Source organism: Spea bombifrons, chromosome 10 (assembly GCF_027358695.1).
Source record: "Spea bombifrons isolate aSpeBom1 chromosome 10, aSpeBom1.2.pri, whole genome shotgun sequence".
NCBI lineage: Eukaryota > Metazoa > Chordata > Amphibia > Anura > Pelobatidae > Spea > Spea bombifrons.
This window is the reverse complement of record NC_071096.1, coordinates 5,859,480-5,881,955: the sequence shown is the minus strand read 5'-3', so window position 1 is coordinate 5,881,955 and position 22,476 is coordinate 5,859,480. Positions and strand designations below refer to the sequence as shown.

General features: G+C 41.2%; 1 protein-coding gene across 2 annotated transcripts in view; it reads right to left on the bottom strand.

Moving 5' to 3' along the window:
- Window positions 1-22,476, bottom strand: part of SHANK2 (SH3 and multiple ankyrin repeat domains 2) — a 164,907-nt gene that overhangs the window by 80,412 nt on the left and 62,019 nt on the right. Inside the window, exons 1-4 of one of the 2 annotated variants that reach the window (XM_053448764.1) lie at window positions 14,934-15,350; window positions 11,397-11,703; window positions 7,262-7,419; window positions 4,769-4,882 (exon numbers count right to left, since the gene is read on the bottom strand). In XM_053448764.1, the coding sequence (XP_053304739.1) occupies window positions 4,769-4,882; window positions 7,262-7,419; window positions 11,397-11,703; window positions 14,934-14,970 (616 nt within the window). In that variant the 5' untranslated portion in view covers window positions 14,971-15,350. Of the gene's footprint in view, window positions 1-4,768; window positions 4,883-7,261; window positions 7,420-11,396; window positions 11,704-14,933; window positions 15,351-22,476 lie in introns of those variants that run through there. The other variant, XM_053448763.1, reaches the window with a different exon arrangement.

Genomic DNA, 22,476 nt, shown 5'->3' with positions numbered 1-22,476 from the left:
CGGCGGTGGGCTCTGTTACAGGGGAACCACTTTATTATATCACTATACCACATATAGCGTGAACGTGGGAAAGGAGTAACATTTTTCCATTCAAATGTTGATTTGTTTTAGGAAAGCTTTGCCGTCCTACATCCTATATCTCTCCAAAAAACAATGTAACAACATTCCAAGAACATTAACCATTGAGATGTCCTCTTCAGGACTGGCTAGTTCAGTATCGCCCAATTTGTATTTAAATAGCACCATCTAATGGACAGATGGTGCAGTGCAACATTCTACAGACTTAACACATTCATGGCATGAAAGGGTACAGTGCGTAAGAATGAACCCGGTATCTAAATACAGACATATTTGTCATACATCAGGAGGGGTTGTGGCTTATGCGCAGCTTATGAAAATGGTTGCTTTGACCAAAAAGAGGCATTTAACAAAAATACAACGAAGAACGCCTTGAAAGATGAGATTTCAAGGCGGCTTTATGAGTTAGTGACTGGTATGTAATGTTATTTGGCATATACGCATATATTTATTGAAATCTTAACTCCCTTACCATGAATGTTACTGCTACATATTATAGGAGCGTCGTGTATAAACTTATACACATCAAACACAGATGGAAACAGAGTTGTTGAGGTCAGAAGGTGTTAAGATCGCCATATGGACCTTGTCTAGAGAAAGGAGGCCTTGGGATGATATAATATTACTAAATGGATATTGGCTATTTTACGTAAAGAAAAAAGTTGAAAAATCGAAAAATATATACCTTTTTTCTGATCTTTTTTCACTGGTAAAAATAAGTGTTAAAATATTAAGACAGATTAAGATATTAAGAACACTTTATAGAGCCTGAAATGAAGAGCCATTCCGGATGTATACAAAGCATGACTCTGACAAGTATTCACACAACTGCCTTGGCAGACGTACAGAATATAAAAATAATTAGCACGGGGAAAAAGCATTGTTAATGCCGGCTGCAGGAGGAGTTATTCTATTTTTAAAGAAATTTGTATTGGGAAAAAAAGCCAATAAAGTACAACCTTATTGCACTAAATCAATTTATTGATCTACAGCCGCTTTTCTGATGTTTGGCCAACTTAATAATTTTCAATGTTACTTTGTATTCATCCTGACAACCGTATGGACACAACAATTAAACTGAGGTCTAAACAAAACAAAGGTTGTGTAAATTTAACAGAAGCAGCATTTTTACATCTCCCTAGCCCAGCCTGGTTTTGACATCATCTTGGCTTTCTCCAGTTTTGCTGGGAACATGCTTTTTTATATATTTATATATAATTGTAACAGATATGACCTAGAACCCGGCTTGTAGCGTGTGAATGGGGAAACCCCGGCACAGTTGCCATTACGCGGTGTGGAAGCAGATGGCAGCACAGTAAAGGAAGCGAAGAAGAAGCTGGAATATCCATGTCGAAGGGAGGAGAACCTTCAGAGCTGGCGTTTATTAAAAGGCGCAGAATTCAGCTGCTTCTATCCTTTGGGGACGCTCTGCAGAGTCATCTACTTTATATCTTGTCTACAATATGTCACCCTTAAAATAATTACTAATTTCCAGAGGGAGACAAAGAAAGAAAGACCACCTAGGACTTCACTTCAGAGGCCAGTTACTGTTCAATGGTCTTTAGAGGGGCAGGAATATCAGCCAACATTATGTTTCATGCCCTGTACAGGGGTTCAACCTGAAGATGCTCAGAGGTGACTGGAAGCTCTAGTTTTGGAATCTGGAACCTTTAAAGAATTGCACTTTCCCTCTTTTTCTTGGGTCCCTTTAAAGGTAGCAGGGGTTTTAAATGGTCTAGTAGATAGGCCAAGAAGATTCATCGCCACCCTAAAGTAAACACCAACCAGGCCATGACTCCCAAAATACCGCAAGCAGGGCCAGCATGTGCTTTGGGGTGTAATAGGCATATGCATTGGCTATTAATTATACAGCATATCCCACCCAAAGAACCCTTCCTCCTCTGAATCCTCTCTGGATCTTTATTCCCGCAGGAAAGATATGCTCATATATTGGGCCCTTCCTTCTAACGTCCCTAAACCTTTGACCACAGAGTTGGAAGTTTGATTCTACAGCATTTTGAGGTTTGCCACCATGATTCAGGAAGAACTTTAGAATAAGGAAGAATAAATCAATCGAGGCTTGTTACACTTTGGATCAAACGAATCTGCAAACGTCCCACCACCAGAAACAATTTTAAATTACCATATAAAACATTTAGAACAATGTGTAATCTCTGAAGATTAACGGCGTCCATTGATCTACAGCTCGGGGAGTTAATCATTCAGCATTCAGACTGTTCAGGAAGGCAGCATCCCACTTATTTTGGGCTCCCAAACGTTTCCAGCATTCCGAGTCAGAAAACATTAGTGTTGTTTTAACCCATTTCTGTCATCTTTTTAAGAGCCAATATGTATTTGGGACTCGTTAGATTAATGTGTATCACATCAGCAAAACTTACCCCATGTGGGTAATGTAAAAGAAGTCTGGGGCAAAGATCAGTGGAACGGTCCTGCTGCTCCACCTATAGAATATCAGATATATATATATATATATATATATATATATATATATATATATATATATGTTAATATTGCTTAAATTATCATATTTGCTTCCGTGACGCAAGACTTTGGACTCACTTGTAACAAATTAATTAGTAATACAGTCCTGATTAGTTATTCTAGCCAACTACTAGCATTGCCCAGCCACACCATCTCAGACAAAGAGAAGTGATTTGTTGAGTGTGCTTTGTGAGTGAGCTGGGATCCCTAGCTGACCCTATATATATATATATATATATATATATATATATATATATATATATATATATATATATATATATATATATATATATATATCCCTAACATTCATTATTTTACATAGTGTTTTTGTTGATAAAGTGTAAGGACAAGGTCATGCTCTTCTAAAGTTAACCTTGATGATGGCAGAATAAGATGCTGTTATCCAAGTAAGGCGATGAGCATAGGAGTAGATATAACCGCAATAAACAATGCTCTTGTGGCAACAACAAATTTAAATATTGCTTAAAGCGTTGCCAATGCTGTAATCTGCATATCACATTCAGTAGTTAAAGACGTTGATCCGAGCCACGCAGGTAAATAAAGCGTAGACTCCTGTCCTGTTTGTAGGGGGACGTTTCTATTCAGCGTAACATCAGCATTCCGTCGTGTGCTACAATGTACGCACGTCCCGCAGACCTCCCTTCAAGAGACGGCTTAAAGCACGTGCCAAGTTCCTCTACGCTCTCAGCTCCGAGCTGCCTCGTCATCTGTTTCCAGCCCTCGATTGTAACATCATCTCAGATCCGCTGTCGGCCCGCCACGGCTATATTATGCCTGCCACAAAGGATTATGGGTGACCCGCTGCCTTAGGACATCTGAGAACGTATTAGCGCTGCCCTCATAACGAGCAATTTGAATGGCACAAAGATCACAGCGTCCCACTCCAGAGCAACTAAATAATGGACGTGGCTTTGGGCAATAAAATCGGTTAAGTTAATTACAAGTACAGCAATAACAAGGCCTAGTACCGGTAACAAAATAATGACGGCGGAATGACCCTACATAGTGGGAATTACCCTCGACTGGCCTCGGGGTTGGAAGCGGCGTACCATAATCTTTCATTAAATCAGCCAGCGAGAAATGCAAAGCTAACCCGTACACAGATCCAGCACACCTACATATAGTATATATATATATATATATATATATATATATATATATATATATATATATATATATATATATATATATATATATATATATATATATATATATATATACACACACACGGCGTATACCTCTATGACACTTCACGGCAATAATAGACGGTATGTCGTCCAACTGTACCTATACTGTTTATTTTTCAAAACATTGGCAGTATCCTGACATGTGGGAAAACTAATTTATGGGAAATTGCTTATTGTAGGTTTTTATAGTCTGTTTATACCATTTACACCAATTTCTATTACACCATTTTATTTGTAGTTCGTAGACCTTTTAGTGTGATGGTATTGAAAGGGTAACATGTAAAGAATCACAGATATTAGTGAGGCGCTTTAGATTTATTTATTAATTATTATTATTGTATTTATTATTATTATTATATTTATTATTATTATTTAGCACCAACGACGTCCGCAGCGCTTCTTACAGTCAATACACTCAAAAGGTCTGACAAAACTAGAACTGACAGACTAAGACGAGCCCATACATTACATAAAGAGGACTTGGCTAACAAGCTTACAATCTAGATGCAAACAGAAAGGTATCGCAGACCTCAGACTACATTTGGGTTCATTTCACATTCAATTAACATACATATTGCAGGAAACCATCGCTATGGCGTGCTTCAGGAATGAGTTATTTCCGCAGGAGCGCGATCACACGCGTGTGAAATCAGATACCGAATGAGGGTGAAGATTCTAAACATGACACAGTCGCATTGTCTGTAACTCTGGGTAATATACACTTACAGGCAAAAATATATATTTCCTCCTAAATCATGCCTTTTCTGACATGTTAGCTAATTTTTTAATTTCATACATGTAATTTTACGTAAATTTATGAGATCTTCACCAAATCTCCATCCCAGCCGGGACAGGAACAGGGACGACAAGCAAGAGGGTCAACAACACCAATGGTGGCCCAAGGCCTTCTTACAGTCGTGGCTGTGTCCAGTTACTTTTGGCCACCTCCCATTCATCCAAACATCTCAGCGGCTTCTTACCTGGACGGCCATCGCTTGGTTTGGGCTGAACTTCTTCCACGCATTCCGCAGGAAACCAACCCACGTGACCCCTGGCGTTTCCTTCCCAGAATCCTCCTTCTCCAATGCTCAAAACTAAACACAAAAAAAAAGAAATACCTATAAATAACCTGATTTTGAAAGTCGCTACAGCATAGAAGGGTGCGTAAGAAATAATGGGTCAAGTCTACAAAACCTAGCTAAATATGAGGATTATGTTAAAAATATTACTTTAATGCAGATAAAAATTGACTTAATGTCTGTGTGGCAGTAGGCCACAAAGTCAAGATTCTGAAATAGATCACTAAACAAGCGTGGGAAAAATCTTTATTTTTGTATGAAGAGCATTCTAATGGGATGTGGTGCAGTTGCTGTAGCAACCAATGGGATGTCCCAGTGTTTGCCTCACGTATGACCTCATTGATGATGCGTAGTATGTCTGAAAATCCTACATGTGACCCGTGGAGAGTGCATACAGAGCCGATATTGGTGGGTCTGTAGTTTTGGTTTAACCTTAGAATCACCTGTTTTGGGGTAAACCCACTATCATATGTTCAAAAAGGAGGCATTGCTGCATGATATATCCTTAAACACCGAGCAGAATAATACTTGTTCTATATGCGAGGCTTGAAAGCACTAATCACATTAATTATCTGAAAGAATGAAAAAGGCCTCTTTTTTTTGCATGGTTAGTAGTTTTTCAATTAGTTCCATCTTGTTTTTAAGGTTCAGGCAATGGCATTTCAGCAGCCGCAGGAGAAGCGATTAAGAATTCCTGATAAAAAGAATTCATCATTACTCATTTGTATGTCTTCATATGATAAATACACACTATGTATGTCACGTACAAAATGATGTCACTCTGTGACATCATTGGTAATTCTAATTAATTGGGACAATTATACAGCCTATTGAGTCAACTGGTTATATATATATATGAATAATTATATAGAATTAACAGCAATTTTACATTAAGGAGACAATGAAACACCTCTGAATAAGATCTTCAGGGCTCTGGGCTATTGACTAAGTTCTAGGAGAATGTAGATGTTCGTGCTTTTTTGACTTATGGCGCGGCTGTACGGGATGTACGGGATCAGCAGTCCTCTTGGCTGCTTTAATTTTGCTTTTTTTTTAATAAAAAAATATTTGTAATTCCACAAATGGCTATTGAGGAGTCTAGAATATGACACATCAAGATCTTTAAGCAGCATCTCTACCTAGATTGAATTTGATGGCTCTTTTGTAGGTTTTATTAACTTTGCCCCTAATCCTGCCCCTCTGGCTGAAAGCCGGATACCTGCCCATCGGCAAATCTTCATCTCGCTACGAAAAATCCACTCACAACTTATCTGATGCGTTGAGCATTAGAAGCAGCGTGACCGGCCAATGCAGACAAATTCTGTGTTTTCATTCAGCAGCAAGCAAAATAAAATAGTTGTGTAATACAAAGGAATACAAAATATCGCTTGTCACACAATGCTGCTCTTTTGTGTGCAACAAGATATCCGCATGCACCCATAAACCTTCTTCCTTATAACGGCTCATCAAAAAGAACTTGACTGGAGATCCCTAACCCATCGAGGATAGAAGCACTCAATAAAACAAATTTCAGGAGAATATAAAAAAAAGGAAGCAGAAACCAGGACCCCATACTAATCACGTATGGACTTTCTACTGAAGTGCTGCGTTGGTTTCTACAAATACAGGAAAATCCACCAACTTTTCAAGTACCAAACCCTGTGTTTATTCTAAATGCATCCCGGAAGAAGAGATCGTAAAATTAACTGCAATAAATGTAATAAACAGTATATATATATATATATATATATATATATATATATATATATATATATATATATATATATATATATATATATAACTTTCATGCCCATAATGCATACGCAGCACAGAGATTCAGCAAGCCTGGTTGTGTTAAAAGGAAAAAAAAAACACCAGGAAAATGAAACGGATGAACTGCCAAAACAATGGCATTTTATCTTAAATCAGTCTATATTGATGTGTTGATAGTCGCGCTGAGTGTGTTGGAGAGAAGAAGTCCTTCTGGTGAGGCTGGCTCTGCATTGTCTCCAACTTAGGGTCAGGTTTCGGTGATCTCACCCCGGAGAACGTGACGGATGGGCTGCTAATCAAACAGTGCACTTCATTTCATTAATCAAGCTATAATCTGCCAAAGCCATCTGCTCAAATACATCAAGCTCCTCTTTTCGGATTTCCTTTCCAAACCACTCATTAAACACATGACGGAAATCTCTGTTCACCAGCTCTATACCATCCAGAAGATGGCCTAGGGAACAGAGGGCTGTTCTGGCGAATGCCATCCCTACGTGTTGTTTAGCACATGGGTCCATCTTATGTTGCGGTTTAAAATGCTATTCTTATTAACGGTGTGTGTGAAATTTAATCTGAATGGAACGGGTTGTATGTGCGGGTCTGGTGTGCAAGGAAACTCACCTCTTATCCGGTCCCCCTTAATGAGAGGAATCTCTCCTTCTCCTTGAGGTTGATAAGGCTTTATCACAATAAAATGCCTCCCGGGCAGGGCACTGTACAGCTTTCGCTTTGGACCTTGATAATCCAGAGCAGATACGGCTTCCTTGTTGGGACCAGGGCTGGAAAGAAGCACAGTTTTAGGTTATAGCCATTATACAGAGACGACAAGCATTCACTGGCTAAAAGACCGTTACTCTTGCGCTCCGTGCTCTTACAGGAATCATTTGGCGATACATTTGGTCACCGACCAATTCAGCAATGATATCCCGTTCCAAGAGGTTTCACAGCGTGCTCCCTCACGGAAGTCTGGATGTAGTAACTCTGTAGTCATTGTGGGTACAAGTAACATATCTTAGAAATGGCTACATTATTGTTACTTGATTATTCTGGTTGAAAAGTTGATGGCGCTATATAGAACAATAAATAATAATGAATCAATACTGTTCCAGCCTATTAGAGGGGATCCTTCTATACCCTGGGTCCATTCAGCTTTATGTGACAGTCTTGAGGGCTACCCTTGTGTTTAAGACAATAAATGATTTTTTAAACACGTAAACTAGTTTTCCAAAGGAATAACGAGTCAAACTGAAATCCTACCTCTGGCGTTCTCCCTGGTCTTCTAAAATCTAATAGGCTGCCATTCTAGAGCCCTGGGGAGGTTATCGCCCGAGAAAGCGATCTTTACATGATGTATTTAGGCTGTATTATGTTTTTTGCCACTTGCAAATTCTGGCATTCTGACTTAGGGCCGAGGTCGGAATAGGTTTTGATTTAGGAACACCCTTTCAATAAGGTTAAGGCTCTAGAATTGTTAGAAAATCAATCCATCTTTGACCCCCTTGTACCTCTTTTCTTCTAAGGTGCAACTAAAAAGTTCCTACGTCGGACCATGTGTGATGGGAATGGTTCTTAAGACATCATACTTAGTCTTTTCACCCCCAACCAAAGAGTAGCCGTGGTGAGGTGGGAGTATAGCGAGAACCTCACACATTCTTGTGATGTTCCATTTTTATCTGATTCTAGTCTATTGTGACAGTTAAATCCTGTTATCTTTCATAGCCTAACAGAGCGGGATATGAACAGAGTTATTTTTCTTCCTGCAGCCCCCAATTCTCAGAACCTCATCTCCATTCCATTCAGTCAGCGCTTTTTAGGGGATATACGGGCAAAATTAAAGAAAGAGCCATTTTTAAGCGATTCGTCGAACTGCTGGATTGCAGATTGTCTAGAGGAATGCTCAGAAGTCTTGTCTCCCGGAGGAGCGGAAGGAGAGAGAACGCGCACGCATCACAATGAGATCATCTAAATATTCAGAGTTGCTTATTAGCTCGATTTCTCAGAGGTCCGTCCCCCTGTGGAATACCAACAATTGTTTGCATGGGCTGCCTTTCAATATTTATTCTCCAAAATTCGCAGCGACAAAAGCAACAAAAAAAAAAAAAAGCCGAACGCGGCATGTGTTAAATACATTCAATAATTAAGAACAGCAATAAACTGGCTGTTAAATAATAAACTGTGTGCGGAGGGTTGGTTAAACATCACTACTGCACTTAAATATCATAATCGCAAGTAAATGCCACGAAGATGCTCCATTCTAGACTCCTCAGTAACTCTCCATATTACGTCATGCTGTTAAATTATTAGGAAAACTCGCTGACAAACGTCCCACTTCTTCATAACTTTTACACCTTCTAATGCCTGCAGTCTCAAGGTGTTCCGCTGTATACAAAATGATGTCATAAACATGCAAAAATGATGTCATATACATGCACGGGATGGGTATACGGCGACCCTGAGTCTAAGACGAGACCAACCACTGATTATGTTTTGGGTTTGAGTCTTCACAGCAGGAAGAACGAGCAGACTTAGACGGGCCAACTTGGTCTGATCTGCCGGGAAATTATACGTCTATTGTTGATTTTAGAAATCCCTGGCTATCTTCCTCCGAGAGGCGATGACCTCATAGCATCAAACAGAAAGACTGTGAAGTCAATACAGACATGGTTAAGGGAAAAAATGCTTATTTAAGCTGTAAAGGACACATGGTTACGGCTATATCGGGAATCGTCATGAAGCCATTGACTACATAAAGTCATGAAACGGGAACAGTGAATTTTTTCAACAAGGGCTGTAGAACCTTGGATGTCATAGGAGATGGGAAGACTGTAGATGCAGTTGATGCCTAGAGGATGGTTGGATACATTTTTTGGAATTAAAAGGTGTTTAGAGGAACACTATTGGAAAATAATCCAGTTTGATCCAGAGATTCGTCCAGGAATTGATACAAAAGATCAGAACTGCTTGGACAAATCTGACCATATCTTCAGAACTTGGCCTGCTTGCCTTCCTTTGGGACAACTCAAGGAGGGATTTCTCAGACTTAATCAACATATATTTTTTTTCAAGCACATTAACAACATTTACTGTATGCCTGGAGGCAGGAGGCCGTTCGGAACCACATAATATGATACACCAAAGCTCCTCCAAGACTCCTTAGCATTCATTCATTCTATACATCGCCAAATGATAATTTGCATTCTTTCTTTTTTTTTTTTTTTTTATAATCGTCACAGGACATAAATACAGATGGAAATGAGCTCTAGGGGGAAAAAATCAGAGCTTTCTCTCTTAATTCACACTGTTCTAACGGCAGGTGTGAGCAACATATACATTACGTGGGTAGAGAAGTCCTGGATGAGCACCTCCTCAGCTCACGCTTACTATTCAGGAATGAGAGTCCATTTGTCAAATAACTGTCTCTCATCTGAAATCATTTTATTTAACATTTTTATGCGATTGAGAGCCTCTACCGTTGAGCAGATACATAAATAAAGTTAAAGACGCAAAGGTTTTCTTTTTTTTTTTAGGCTATCCAGATGTGCGGCTGAAAACGCCGTCCTCGGAAGACCACGTTTCCCCAGAAAGATTCTCTTTGGCATTTCATTTCGAGCTGTCTGTTTTATTGCTGTATAAATGTTTCAGTTCTAACTAAAGGGCTAAAGACGGAATACATTAACATATAAATATCACAGCCTCGCCTTACCAGAGAAAATTAACCCAGCCAAAAATAGCACAACAGATTTAAACCTTCATGGGTTTCTGCGTTAACCTCTTTGAGTGATGAATCCATGGTTAGGGGCCAAAGATAACGGAGAGCATCTCGCGCTGTTATAAAGAGGAGAGAGTATGGGAAGGGGGCTAATGATAAAATCTGTTATTAGGGTATTTTACTAAGACACAGTAATATTGCGGTAAATCAAAAACTGATATTTTGACGGCATGTTTCCAATTATTCTAATTCACTCATCGATTGGTCAACCCACAGGGACGGAAAAATACAAAGTGCCTATTTGGCCTGGATTTAATTAACCGAGATACGTACAGTATACTTCTACTAATTAATACCAAGACTACGGTGAAACATTGTCCCCATGGATATCTGCCCTGGCCAGTACCTAGCCTGGGTTACAATTGCAACCAATACCCAAATATAATGGCTTTCACTGGAGCAATTAGCAAGGGACATGGGCATGGTTGGGACACCTTTTTCTAAGCCAAAGATGCAGCGCTCTCTATGAAGAATGCGATGTAGGATCCTTCGAGGGATCCTTCGCAACCACATATAATGGCTTTCACCGGAGTAATTACCAAGGGACATGGTCATGCACTCTCTATGAAGAACGTCAGACGGGATCCTTTGTGCCTAGCTCCTTCACTTTTGAGATTGCACTCTTCAAAGCGATCAGTGACCCCTTCAGACCCTGGTCATAAGGCCAGTAGGGGGGACCGGGTCTTTTTGGTAAACACAGAGCACAATTATACTATACGCTCCATTTATTGCATACAAATCTCTCTGTTCAAATGCATTCACATGTTTTTATATATGACTGGTTACCAGTGTCTTAAAGTTACAGAGCATGATGCGCCTCACAAGGTCAAATATATATATTCTGCCGAGACAATGGCGTCTGTCTTCTGGCTTTTGGTGGAGCACACTCATGGTTATGGACTAACCCTTACCTGTGGGTACAGGTGCAGTACCTGTGCTCCTCTTTGTTAAATTTGCTGCTAATCTACCTATACCTAATTGACCTACCTGGCGTGCCTGTGCTGCTGCCTTTTTGCATCGTCCCCCAAGCGGTTCAGCGATGGCGACCGGCTCCGTGGTACCTGGGCATAGCTCCCAATTGTTTTTACAGTGCCATTAGGATTATTCTGCATCTGTTGCAGTAGCTGTGGCGAAAGGCTGCGGTGTAAAGACGTCGAGGCAGCCGACCACTCGGGGATGTTGTTCACGTTGAGGTTGTTATCGCTGTTGGAGCGAAGCAGGACTCTGGGCGCTGCCAAGGTGCTCTGCGGCCCCCTCCTCCGGTGCGAGTAGCTGGGTGCTTCCCTAAACGGCACTAGGGAGAAGGAACATACATACAGATACTGAACGTGGGAAGCAGGGAAATCTCCAATAAATCATTCATATATATTCATAAATGCAATACCTTTTTCACCTTGTCCATTCCAAACATGTCAAATCAGACATTTTCTGGGTTATATATTATTATAATAATAAAAAATAATATATATATATATATATATATATATATATACACCGTATATATATATGTTTATTGTGGTGGTAATATATATATATATATTTATTTATATTATAATGGTTGTATTGTTATTATTATATATCATATGGCTGCAGTGTTACTGTTATTTAAAGGTATCCTGTGGCTAATGTTTGTGAACCAAATACATATGTTATAGGTTATGAGCTATATCATTCCAGAGTATTAAAGGGGTACTTTATTGTCCCATGCCAGGCCCATGCCAATTAAGAATGCATATCAAAGTACCCTGTAACTACTTGCATAGGCATTATCTACCTGGAGAAGGAGAAAAGTACCTTTACAAGCTCAATGAAATTAAAAGGGGGCTCTTCGTGTGTATATGTGTGTGGGGGTCTCATTAGACCCCCAGGAACTCTCTCGTAAGCCAGTGTTGTATCTGGTTGGCGTTGAGTATATCTGGGGTTCAAGGGGACACTCAGCTATCATATGCATTAAAGTTCATGCAAGCACTCCAGAATTCAGAATCTCCTTACAATATTTTCTTATGTTTTTTTTCTTCGCTCTATAAAAACAGCCCCAGCTTGTATTTATTATATTGGTCTATGCATTGTTTTTTTTTTAGTACTGACACATTTGGTGGAGGTGGGGAATAGAGGGGAAACCTGCTAGAAGGAAGTGGAGACCAAGCAGAGCCGGTTATATTTAGATTAAAACACGTCCTCCATGTTTAAGTTGCCAACGGCGGCTCGGTATGTGTGACACGCAGAGACCTGAACACACAGACGTTTTACCGCGTTACTTCGTAATTAATACACAAGCGGTAACAAACGCAGAAAGAGGGTATGTGAGAAGTTCGTACGTGTTCCTGAGGACACTAGGACCGTGTGAACATGGTTGAGTTTGCAGTCTAAAAAGGACTAACCCCTGGCTAGTCTCTCCTACGAGAAGGATGAGATGGACCATCAGATTTCTCAACCTGGGAAGCAGTCAAATTTTATTTAAACCCCCCCTATGGGACACGGCACAAACCGGAGCTAAGGAGCCAACTTAGCGCGACAAATTTGGTGTCTACAAAGCTTAGTCCAAGTGTAAAAAAACTTTGATGTTGCCCCAAATTAGAAACAGGGGATCCATTCTTGGTAAATAGATCTCATTGTAGGTTTAAGTTTGTGTTCCATTAAAGAAAGTTCTGAAGCTCCATTAGAGTTCTATTCTACTATACTGTATCTATGTACAAAAGCAAAGAGCATTATGGAAAGAGACATTTTCTCACCATGGATACTTCAGAGATACCCCAGTACTTCTAAGTGGAACCTACTCAGTTTATCAAGCTTTAGTCCAAGTGACCACATCATCCACACTATACGTCATGGACCTTGTATCTCTACTGAAAGAAGATGTATAAGATCTCTTTAATGCGGAACCCGCACCGTAACTCTTCTACCAACCAACGAGTAGCCCGTACTAAAGCTACTTACTACAACGTACTCCACAACTATATCGTTAAACATCAATGAAACATTCAAATGCAAGATGGCACGCCAGACGCGTTTATAACTCCAGATGGGAGGGCAGCGATTTCCAAATGTCTTAGTATAGGACAGACGTGTTATTGTTTTGTTTACTGAGCACCACAGCCTGCAATATATACGGTAGTAATATATATATATATAGCATAGTATTATATCTATAATGTAGCGTTTGGTATAGGATGAGCACTTAGTACACGCGAGGAATCGTGATCTGCTTTAGCACAGTTTGGGATTTGTCGACAATCAAGGTGGGTTCAAGAGTCCCACCCTACATCGCCAAAGCCTACTATCTGAAGTGCGATCAGGTAAGAGAATAACGTAAGCCGGGTCTTGTTTCCTATCTGTTAATATCATTCCAGGTCTTCAGAAAACGACAACATCCCAAGACTAATATCACCGGAAGGAGAATATATTGACATTTATAGCAGACGATACATCAAATCTCGGAGACCGTATACAGGGAAGGACGGGTGACGATGTTTGAAACAATGGGGTGATGGATTGTTCGTTGCAAGAGTAGAAGACGCAGTGACATGTCTTCCAGCACAGAAGGTAGAGATAAGCCATGATGTTATGGAGAACTGTCCGTAATGCTTTCTTGGGACTAACTGTAACCAGCAACGGGCAGGCGAGAGGACAGAGAAGCCAGAAGGACCAACTGTATGCTTTCTACCCCCGCATCCCATCTTCTGAGAAGTGGCTAGAATACACGTGACACGTTTGACATACGTGTTAATAATTACACACAGCGGGGGATTGATTGCTATCAGTAATCAAGATTACTTTGCTTCTAAATCCTTCATTTGAGATTTTCTACCCCCCCCATGACAACCCAACCCGCCGCCGGAAATAAAGAAAAAACCCCCAAAAAAATCTAATGTAGTATCATGTAATGTTAAGCTGTAAACCGCACAGCACCGGGTATCCTTAGGTCTTTACATCGGAACCCCCCCACACACACAGGCTCCACACACAAATTAGCACCAAGATCAATCAATGGATTGTCACGGATTCCGCCGGCGATCAAGTCGGCAAACTCTTTATCAGTGATCGCTTTAACCCCGACATTGCCGTATAAAGCACTTCTAGAATGGGTAAAATACTTCATTGGAGGTTAAAGTGACAAATGAATGTAACGATCCGTCTTTCACAAACATTCGCTAAACGTCCGCACATAACATCCTATTTAGATTTTGCTTATTCAGTTGCTTGTCATTAACCCTTTCAGTGATTAAGGAGAGGCTCTTTGTCAGCCTCCGACTGTCTAATTAACCATAAAGACAGATTAAAAAAAATGCCCCAGCATGAAAAATAAATACCCAATTTTTGATGCACATCAATCTCCCATTAACCCCCCCCCCAAAAAATGTCTCTTTTTGTTCTGCTAAGTACAACACAGGGCATCGCAAACTACAAAAAGTCATTAAGGACCGAGAGGATATTTAAAGTTTCCCCACTTAAGCTCCGCTGGGGCGCGAAGGATTAAGATCATCAACATCAGCAAGCGAGGGACTCGTCTCCGGCACATCTTACCTTCCTTCTTCGTGAAAGCACTGAACAAAGACTTCATTTTTTTTCCCCCTTCTACTTCAGCAGCGACGTGCAGCGGATGATGGGGATTAGTGTCCCGTCTGTGTGTGCTTTAGCTCCCAATGCCCTGCACGTAGGAGCAAGTTCCCGGCATGAGTGTAAGAGCGAGCATCGCTGGGCATGCAGTACCCAGTACTCTGGTGTAAAAGCCCACCCCACATCCCGACCGTCAGCTGGGAGACGCGGCTACGCGCAGACTGGAGATGCTCAAACATCTTGCGATCTTTCACAGAGTGAGTCATGTGAGCGGCTCCGGCTCGGTCCCCTGCTTTTGTGAGGATTCTATTAATGAAGACTCGAGCGCAGGGCTGAATGGGGGAGAGTAAAAGGGGAGGTGAAGAGGGGTCACCCATACATTTGTTATTTAGGAGATCAAGCTGAAATCCAGCTCTGTGTGCAATGGGAAGCCCAACAGCTCATTGCGTGGAATTAGTTCTGCTTTAATGTGTGCTCACAGATATATGTATATATATAATCAGAAACTGTACAACGCTCTTATTTATTAATGCTGTGGAGCTCAGTCCAGCTGCTGCCATCTGACCTGCCCTGACCAGTGCCTGCCACCCCGTCTATGGTTAGGGGAGCTCCTCTGATCAGTCCGCAGGTCTCTTCTACCTACTATTACCCCGACAAACCTCGTAAAACCCCTGTTTTGATTTATGCAAAATCTGTTTTGTACCACGTCTACTGAGCTAGGTCCCTCCTGAGCCCCACCACCGCACGGTGACCTCTGGTCATTGCCACCCAGCCTCTCCTGCCCAGTGAAACCAAGTCTCACCAACTTCATATCAGTCCAACTACGGTACTTAGTACGACCCGGCTGGTGCCGCTCAACATACCGCAGCCTGTCCTAAACATTGATGGATCTTACTTCTAAGAACATTTCGGATGCAAAGTTTGAAATCTTGAGCAGTTGTCATGGAAACCAATGCAATATCCCCACTGACTGCATCGCATTTATGTTTTTTCCCCCTGAACTTTAATAAACAATGTCCTCCATCCAACTACTGACCAGCATTCCCTAACCACGAACACATCTAATATACAAACTTGGATATTGGTTAATTGGTCCCATTCTAGGAACAGTATCATGTCATAAATATTACTTCCAGCATTCTGTGCTTCCTGTAAAGGTTTACATCCCTAAAACGCTGCAGCCCCAGAGCTGCAGCCCACCATCCCATCTACAGTCTGAGTTCTACTTGAAGTAGCCAATTACTGGCAGAAAAATACATTCCCATTGAGATCAATGGGGGCTCTTGCGCATGTGCAAAGGGGGTCTTGTTAGGCTCCTGGAGAGCTCACGTTCCCCTGTACCGAAGCTGGCTGGTGGTGAGTATACTACCATATACACTGGTAAGCAGGTCTGTGTTTGGCCAAGTAGGTCTCCTGGAAGCCCAAAAACTGATGAATCCCTTCACGCATGGGGACAAAAATGATAACTTAAAGCAAGGCACTCGTCCCTGAGGGTACTCTATAAAAGCTGATCCCCTAAAAGCCATGACAATGCTAAAAAAGCCATTAGCTGACCCCAAACCTTTCCTGATCCCGACCAACCTCCAGGCCAGCGCTGAGTATGTGCCCGGCTCTTCCGACCCAGCGACACCGTCATGTGTAGAACAAGCTGAAATGGTAATATCTAATGTAAGGAAATTATCAACATGACCTACATTCCACCACCAAAAGGATCAGGCGCCAATTATCTCCCCCACAACAATTATATTAAAGTGTAGCTAGAAAGCAGGAGACCGGAAATTATTTATAAGCAAACAAGCGTTCGTCTGTAGATGTCAGACGGAGTGAATGATACGAGATGGAAGATGATAGAGGTTCGTGTCTGTATCAGCGCACATCCAAGTCATCGGCACACAGCCATGTGTCATATAACCCGCGCGTATCGTTATACAGCGAAGCATCGTCTTCCCTTTAACGGGTTTTAATAGAAAGATATTTCCCATATCGCCAGAATAACAGAGAGACAAGCAGACTGATTCAGAGAGCCATCACATATACATTATCTATACAATACAAGCAAGCGCGATACACGGTGATCAATGTAAATGCTTTGGTTGCTTCCGCAAGCATTGATTTCAACGATGAAATCCCAATTTCCGGTTAAAATCCAATTTAGTTGCGCTTTAATAGGAAGACAGCAGGTAATGAGCTCATTTACATATACGCCATAAGCCTGAATGTATACGTTTAACGATAAGAGATCGCAGATGGACGTAGGAGGCTCGGGAATGAAACATGTATGTATTCCGAAGCTCCTGTCCCAGGAACCTGTCCCTAACTTGTAAATATGTGCATTGCCCCTGGGCTTGCAGAACAAGCGCAAAATAGGTCATTTTGGGGAGAAAAAAAAAAAAACACTGGAAGGATGGAGAAGAACATGCAAGAAAGATAAAAAATAAATTGCAGCTATTATGTCCTACAGCTTGATATGAATGGCACCCTGAACACTGCATTACTTAATAGTTCAGGATATTAACATGATGAGATAAGAACCATACGGATTTTGATTAGAGGACCTGCAGAAATTGCGAGGTCTGTCAACGGAATCCCTAGACAGTCACAGATCTCCTGGGCTCATGTCTCTATCGAGTGGTTCCTCGCGTTATTTCAGCCGATGACATTATCTCTAGGTAATGTTAATAGACCACTTGGCTCTATCATTGCTTTACAGTTTACGGAATCCTCTCATCTAACTCAGAAAGAATTACGATCCAGTCCTAGGGCAGAATAGTCTCCTTAATGGACGCCTATCCAACACCCGACTGGGTAGGTAGAAGAAATAAATCATGCTGAAGATAAACCCTATAGAATTCAGAGGCGCATGACGGGCTGGTGAAAAAGCTCGCCTTCCATATACACGGTTTTCAGACAGAATCAGTAGCGGGAGTTTAACGAGAACAGGAGATATGTCCAAATGACCAAGATGATGCCCACGGGGGGGCCAGCATGGGCTATAGTGGGCCTTGACTGTTGTGCGGAGGAGGGGTAGGCTTTTTGGCGGGAATTTTGGGGGTGGAGTTGGGGGAAGATTATATAAGTGGTTGCTTTCCCGGGCTCAGGAACCATTTTTTTGTGGTTAGCTTACCTGGTTGCGTGTCCCACCCTCCCTCCCTTTTTTCTTTTGTTTGTAGGTTTGTGTCGTTTGTCACAGTCTGTGGGGCGGCAGCTTGCCAGGTATCCAGGGGGTTAATGTGGTGGTAAGTGAATGTTTGGTAACATCTGGTGGGAGGTTCTTGGCTGTCAGTGCTGGAACCTCAGGTCAGGGTGGGGGCATCTCGGTATGTCCCTTCCTTAAGTGGCATTTGGTTATGGTACCTGGATTGCTTGGCAAGCTTGGGGTGTTTATTGTATGTATTTACATGTTGGTGTTTGAGTCATTGTCCTTGTTAACGCACCGATGTTTATTGTTTCAGGTTTTGGCGTGACAATGACTCTGATAAATAAAATTGGCTGTGGCCTTTTCTCATCCATATTTATGGTGTGGTGTCATTATTGGGGGGTTTGAATGGGGAGTTAAGCCTAGCCCGGAGAATCGAAGCTACAACAGTCATGGTTCCCGGGTCCATTTGTATTTTGGAGTGGCAATCCTGACAGCCCACACTGCCGCTGGGAACATTAAGGACATGTGAGTTACATCGTATGCATATGGATTAATTATAGGGTGAAGCTCCAGCGCACATAAAACGTAACGTGTGTCTGCAGATAAATAGCTGCGTCAGCAATGAGAAAGATCTACATTTATTCAGCAGGACACCAAACATGCGACGTCAGTGCTGGCCAGCTTATCATATGAAGGGCAGTATTCCATTCACACGTAAAGGCTGGGGAATATTTAAAGCTATGATGTAATACAGCAGAACCTTCGGGACGTCACACAACCTTGCCTCGAGGTCCAGAGAGATTTCTGCGGTTCACCGGTAGCCATTGTGTTCTAAACACAGAATTCACACACAATAAATGTCAATGTTTCAAATATGTTAGATTTCTAATGCAGTTATTCTCTTCTTAAGTTCTCCCCTGTTCCAGGATCTCCTCTTGTGTTCCTAGGTAGGCCTTTAATGAGATGACAGTTTCGGCCTCCTGATGTAGTGTAATGTCTCTTCTCAGCTGATTGGAGTGCTCTCAGCGTCAGTAAGGTGCGGGGAAAGCTGCAAAGCTACGAGTCATTTATCTCTTGTACTTATATTGTGTGCATATACGTTCTATGATTTCGCTGAATAAAACAATATTTACATGGAACGTTTTAGGTGCAATCAGAAACTGAAATGCATTAGACACTTTTTAAGTCATATTTAAGGATTTAGGTAAAGTAGCTAAAAATGTCGAGAGCACGGTGGCTCCTTTGATGTTGTAAATAGGTATGAAATAAATAAAACGCTTTGTTTACCGCCACAGCTACACAGATGTTCTTCTTCTCCGAAGCCCCGGTGAAACTTTTTAGATGGACACCATGGATTTGTGTCTTTCTGCTTTGGCTGTTAGTTCCAGGAAAACTCATTATTATAATTATAAAGTACGGATCTCAAAAGTATCAACGTGAACGACAAATCTGAAATACTCAGAATCACTATGACTTAGAGATTACAGCCCATCAGCTCTTATTACAGAAACTTAACCCCTTTCTGTGCATCACAAACGTTCCAATGATCTAGACGGATAAACACTCATGATTCTCTGCATGTCTAATTTTCTTCACATTTTGGTTCAAAATTTGGTTCAATTTCATTTTCTCATGAAATACAGAGTTTTTTTTAATATATTTAAGAAACCAGACACCTCTTCATAATGAAAGATCAGCCCTGGTAAAGGTCTCCTGCATGAAGGGCCAAGTTGACCGCGCGAGATACATAGTTACATTTCTATGCGTTTGCTGTTTACTTTTATCTTTGAATCTCCTGCTAGAGGTTTAAAGAAACCACCAGATCTGTAAAATTCTTATAAACCAGAAAGCTCATCTCTATTAACCATATTAGCTCAGAACAGCAATTATTGCTTGCACTGTCAGGTTTTCCGTAATTAGACCCTCGGTTCTCGAAGCTCCGATATTACACGGCCACGTTCCTGCTAATAGAATCCACTCCTAATGAATCACGCTGTAAAAATAATTCAGAATATGAAAGGCGCCCAGCCACGCCAGCCTATCCGGAGGTGTTTAGTTCCAAGTAAGAAATCGGTCTGGACGTTCTGCCCGTGTAGGTGGGCTCCTAGCACCATGTAATATTAATGCCATGTAATAATGTCTTGGCAGTCGCCTTATAGATTTGAATAGGGTTACTGGATTGTACTACATAAAGACACGATGAGAGCCACCGCCTCATTAAATAGAAAGGGGTCACAGAGGGGAACCGGATCCCAGGGTAATCTAATAAAATCCATTGGGTTGTTTTTTTTCTTATTTGTTTTTTTTTTTATTGGATTGTAAGAAGAATTTCCCAGAAACCCCCTTTAATCCTATGAGATCTTAAACTGGGGTTCAAGAGGATTAAGTTAGAAGAAAAATCTACATTCACATTATTACACTGATACAACTAACGCAATTTGTTATTAAGTCTACAACTGCTGTAAATATGGCAGGACGAGGTATCATTCACTTACCACAGAGGGATGTAAGTGGCGACCATACAAATAATCTCACGTATGCCCTATGTTACGGGCACCGTCAATGGCTATATATTCTGTACAGCGAACGAGACCGGCCGAGATACCCTACAGTCCCGGCTCTGATTAGCCCCTTTTTTCATCATATTATTCCGTCTCAGTGCAGATTTTTGTTATTTTAAGAACTAATTAATACTGTTTCTAATCTCACTGTTATGAGTGTATCCTATTGGCCTTGGCTGAAAAGAACATTATCACTTGCCGTGTATAATATATATATATATATATATATATATATATATATATATATATATATATATATATATATATATATATAAATATAAATATAAATAAGACATAACAGACTCAAGTACCATAGGGGATGGTGGGCACATGCTTTATGTGGTTTACATGGGATGTAAAAGCTGAGAGTTTGCGCCCCAAGAAACACTTTATATGAAGCTTTCCCGGAAAATATATCCCAAAGTGCACCTTTTAGAAAACCACCATTGGGAAAACTGTACCAAACCGTGTCTGTGATTGGGGTAACCCTGTGTGTGTTTGCAGGGGGCACTATATTATTATTATTATTATATTTAATTTATTTAACGCCAACACCTTATACAGCGTTTCCTACACCCCATACGTTCAAAGGTTACAGTATGCCAAAACAAGGACTGACAGACTAAGACTATATCGACAAGGGCAACTAGACAACATAACTGAAGCGTAAAATGAATTTTATTGACCCAGAAGCCACCTTTGTTACTTTTAGTTTGTAATCGTGACATAGTATCGGTCATAACTCTACTCTGATGGTCACGGGAAGGACTTTTCCTAAGAAAGGCTTCCTGGAGCGTTACCATGAAAAGGCTGCTTAACGTCACGCACTTATCCAATGCATATGCCTGTCGAAAAGGAGACGGTTTAATTTAAGATAGAAGAACTTGGATTTGCTTTCACCGCCCCGAAGATGAATATTCCATTTGAAAGGAAAACATCAAGTCGGAGAATGTCCGTCCACGCGATGACCCAACGCTGAAAAAGCACTAGTCAAAACTCCGATCCCAATAACTGACAAGAAAATAAAGGAGGCTATTCTGATCTACATAATCTCATGAGATTGCAACCTCAAGACTATTTCTAGAATGATTATCACATAATTTGCAAAACCATGGCAACCATTAGCTCTTCGGGCCAATCCAGTACTTCAATATCCTTGGGTAACAATCTTCCTCGGAATAGTTTTCTGCCACATTAGATATAACTGTATTGTGTGCCCAGCTGTAAACAATTCATCTGCTGGCAAGCGTTAACCCTTCCAGGGCTAGGGATGACCTCCCTCGCGAGCGCAAAAGGATGAGGAATCCTAGATGTCTCCGGCAAAAGGGAGATGAAGCGGAAATGTGGCACATGAAACGCCCACCGGCTGGATCTTCACCCTGTCATATGGAAGCGGTGACCATTACAGAGTGCCCAGGGTGCCCCGAGCTCAGCCGAATCTTTGTGCTGGGCGAAGAATCAGCAGCCATGCCGTTAACAGGCAGGGAAGAGGTTAACGGTAACACAGGCCACATGAGAAGATATATTCATCTGATTTTAAACAATTTCTTATCCATCAGCTATAAACACAAAGCGGGCAAACGTTCCGCAAGCGGATCTCAGAAAGCAGCTGTTCCCCGTCTTTCTCCACTGAATCCCCCCAGCCACGTTATTATAAGTTAGCCATTACTTATCCTTCAGTTCAAAAGGATTTCCGCTCTGAGTTTAAATGCTCGCCCTGATACATTAGTTAAGGTAAAAATGCGTTGGCCACATTTCTCAGCCCTATGTGAATAAAGGTTATTGTTTTTTAAGGGGGGGCTGTGCAGAT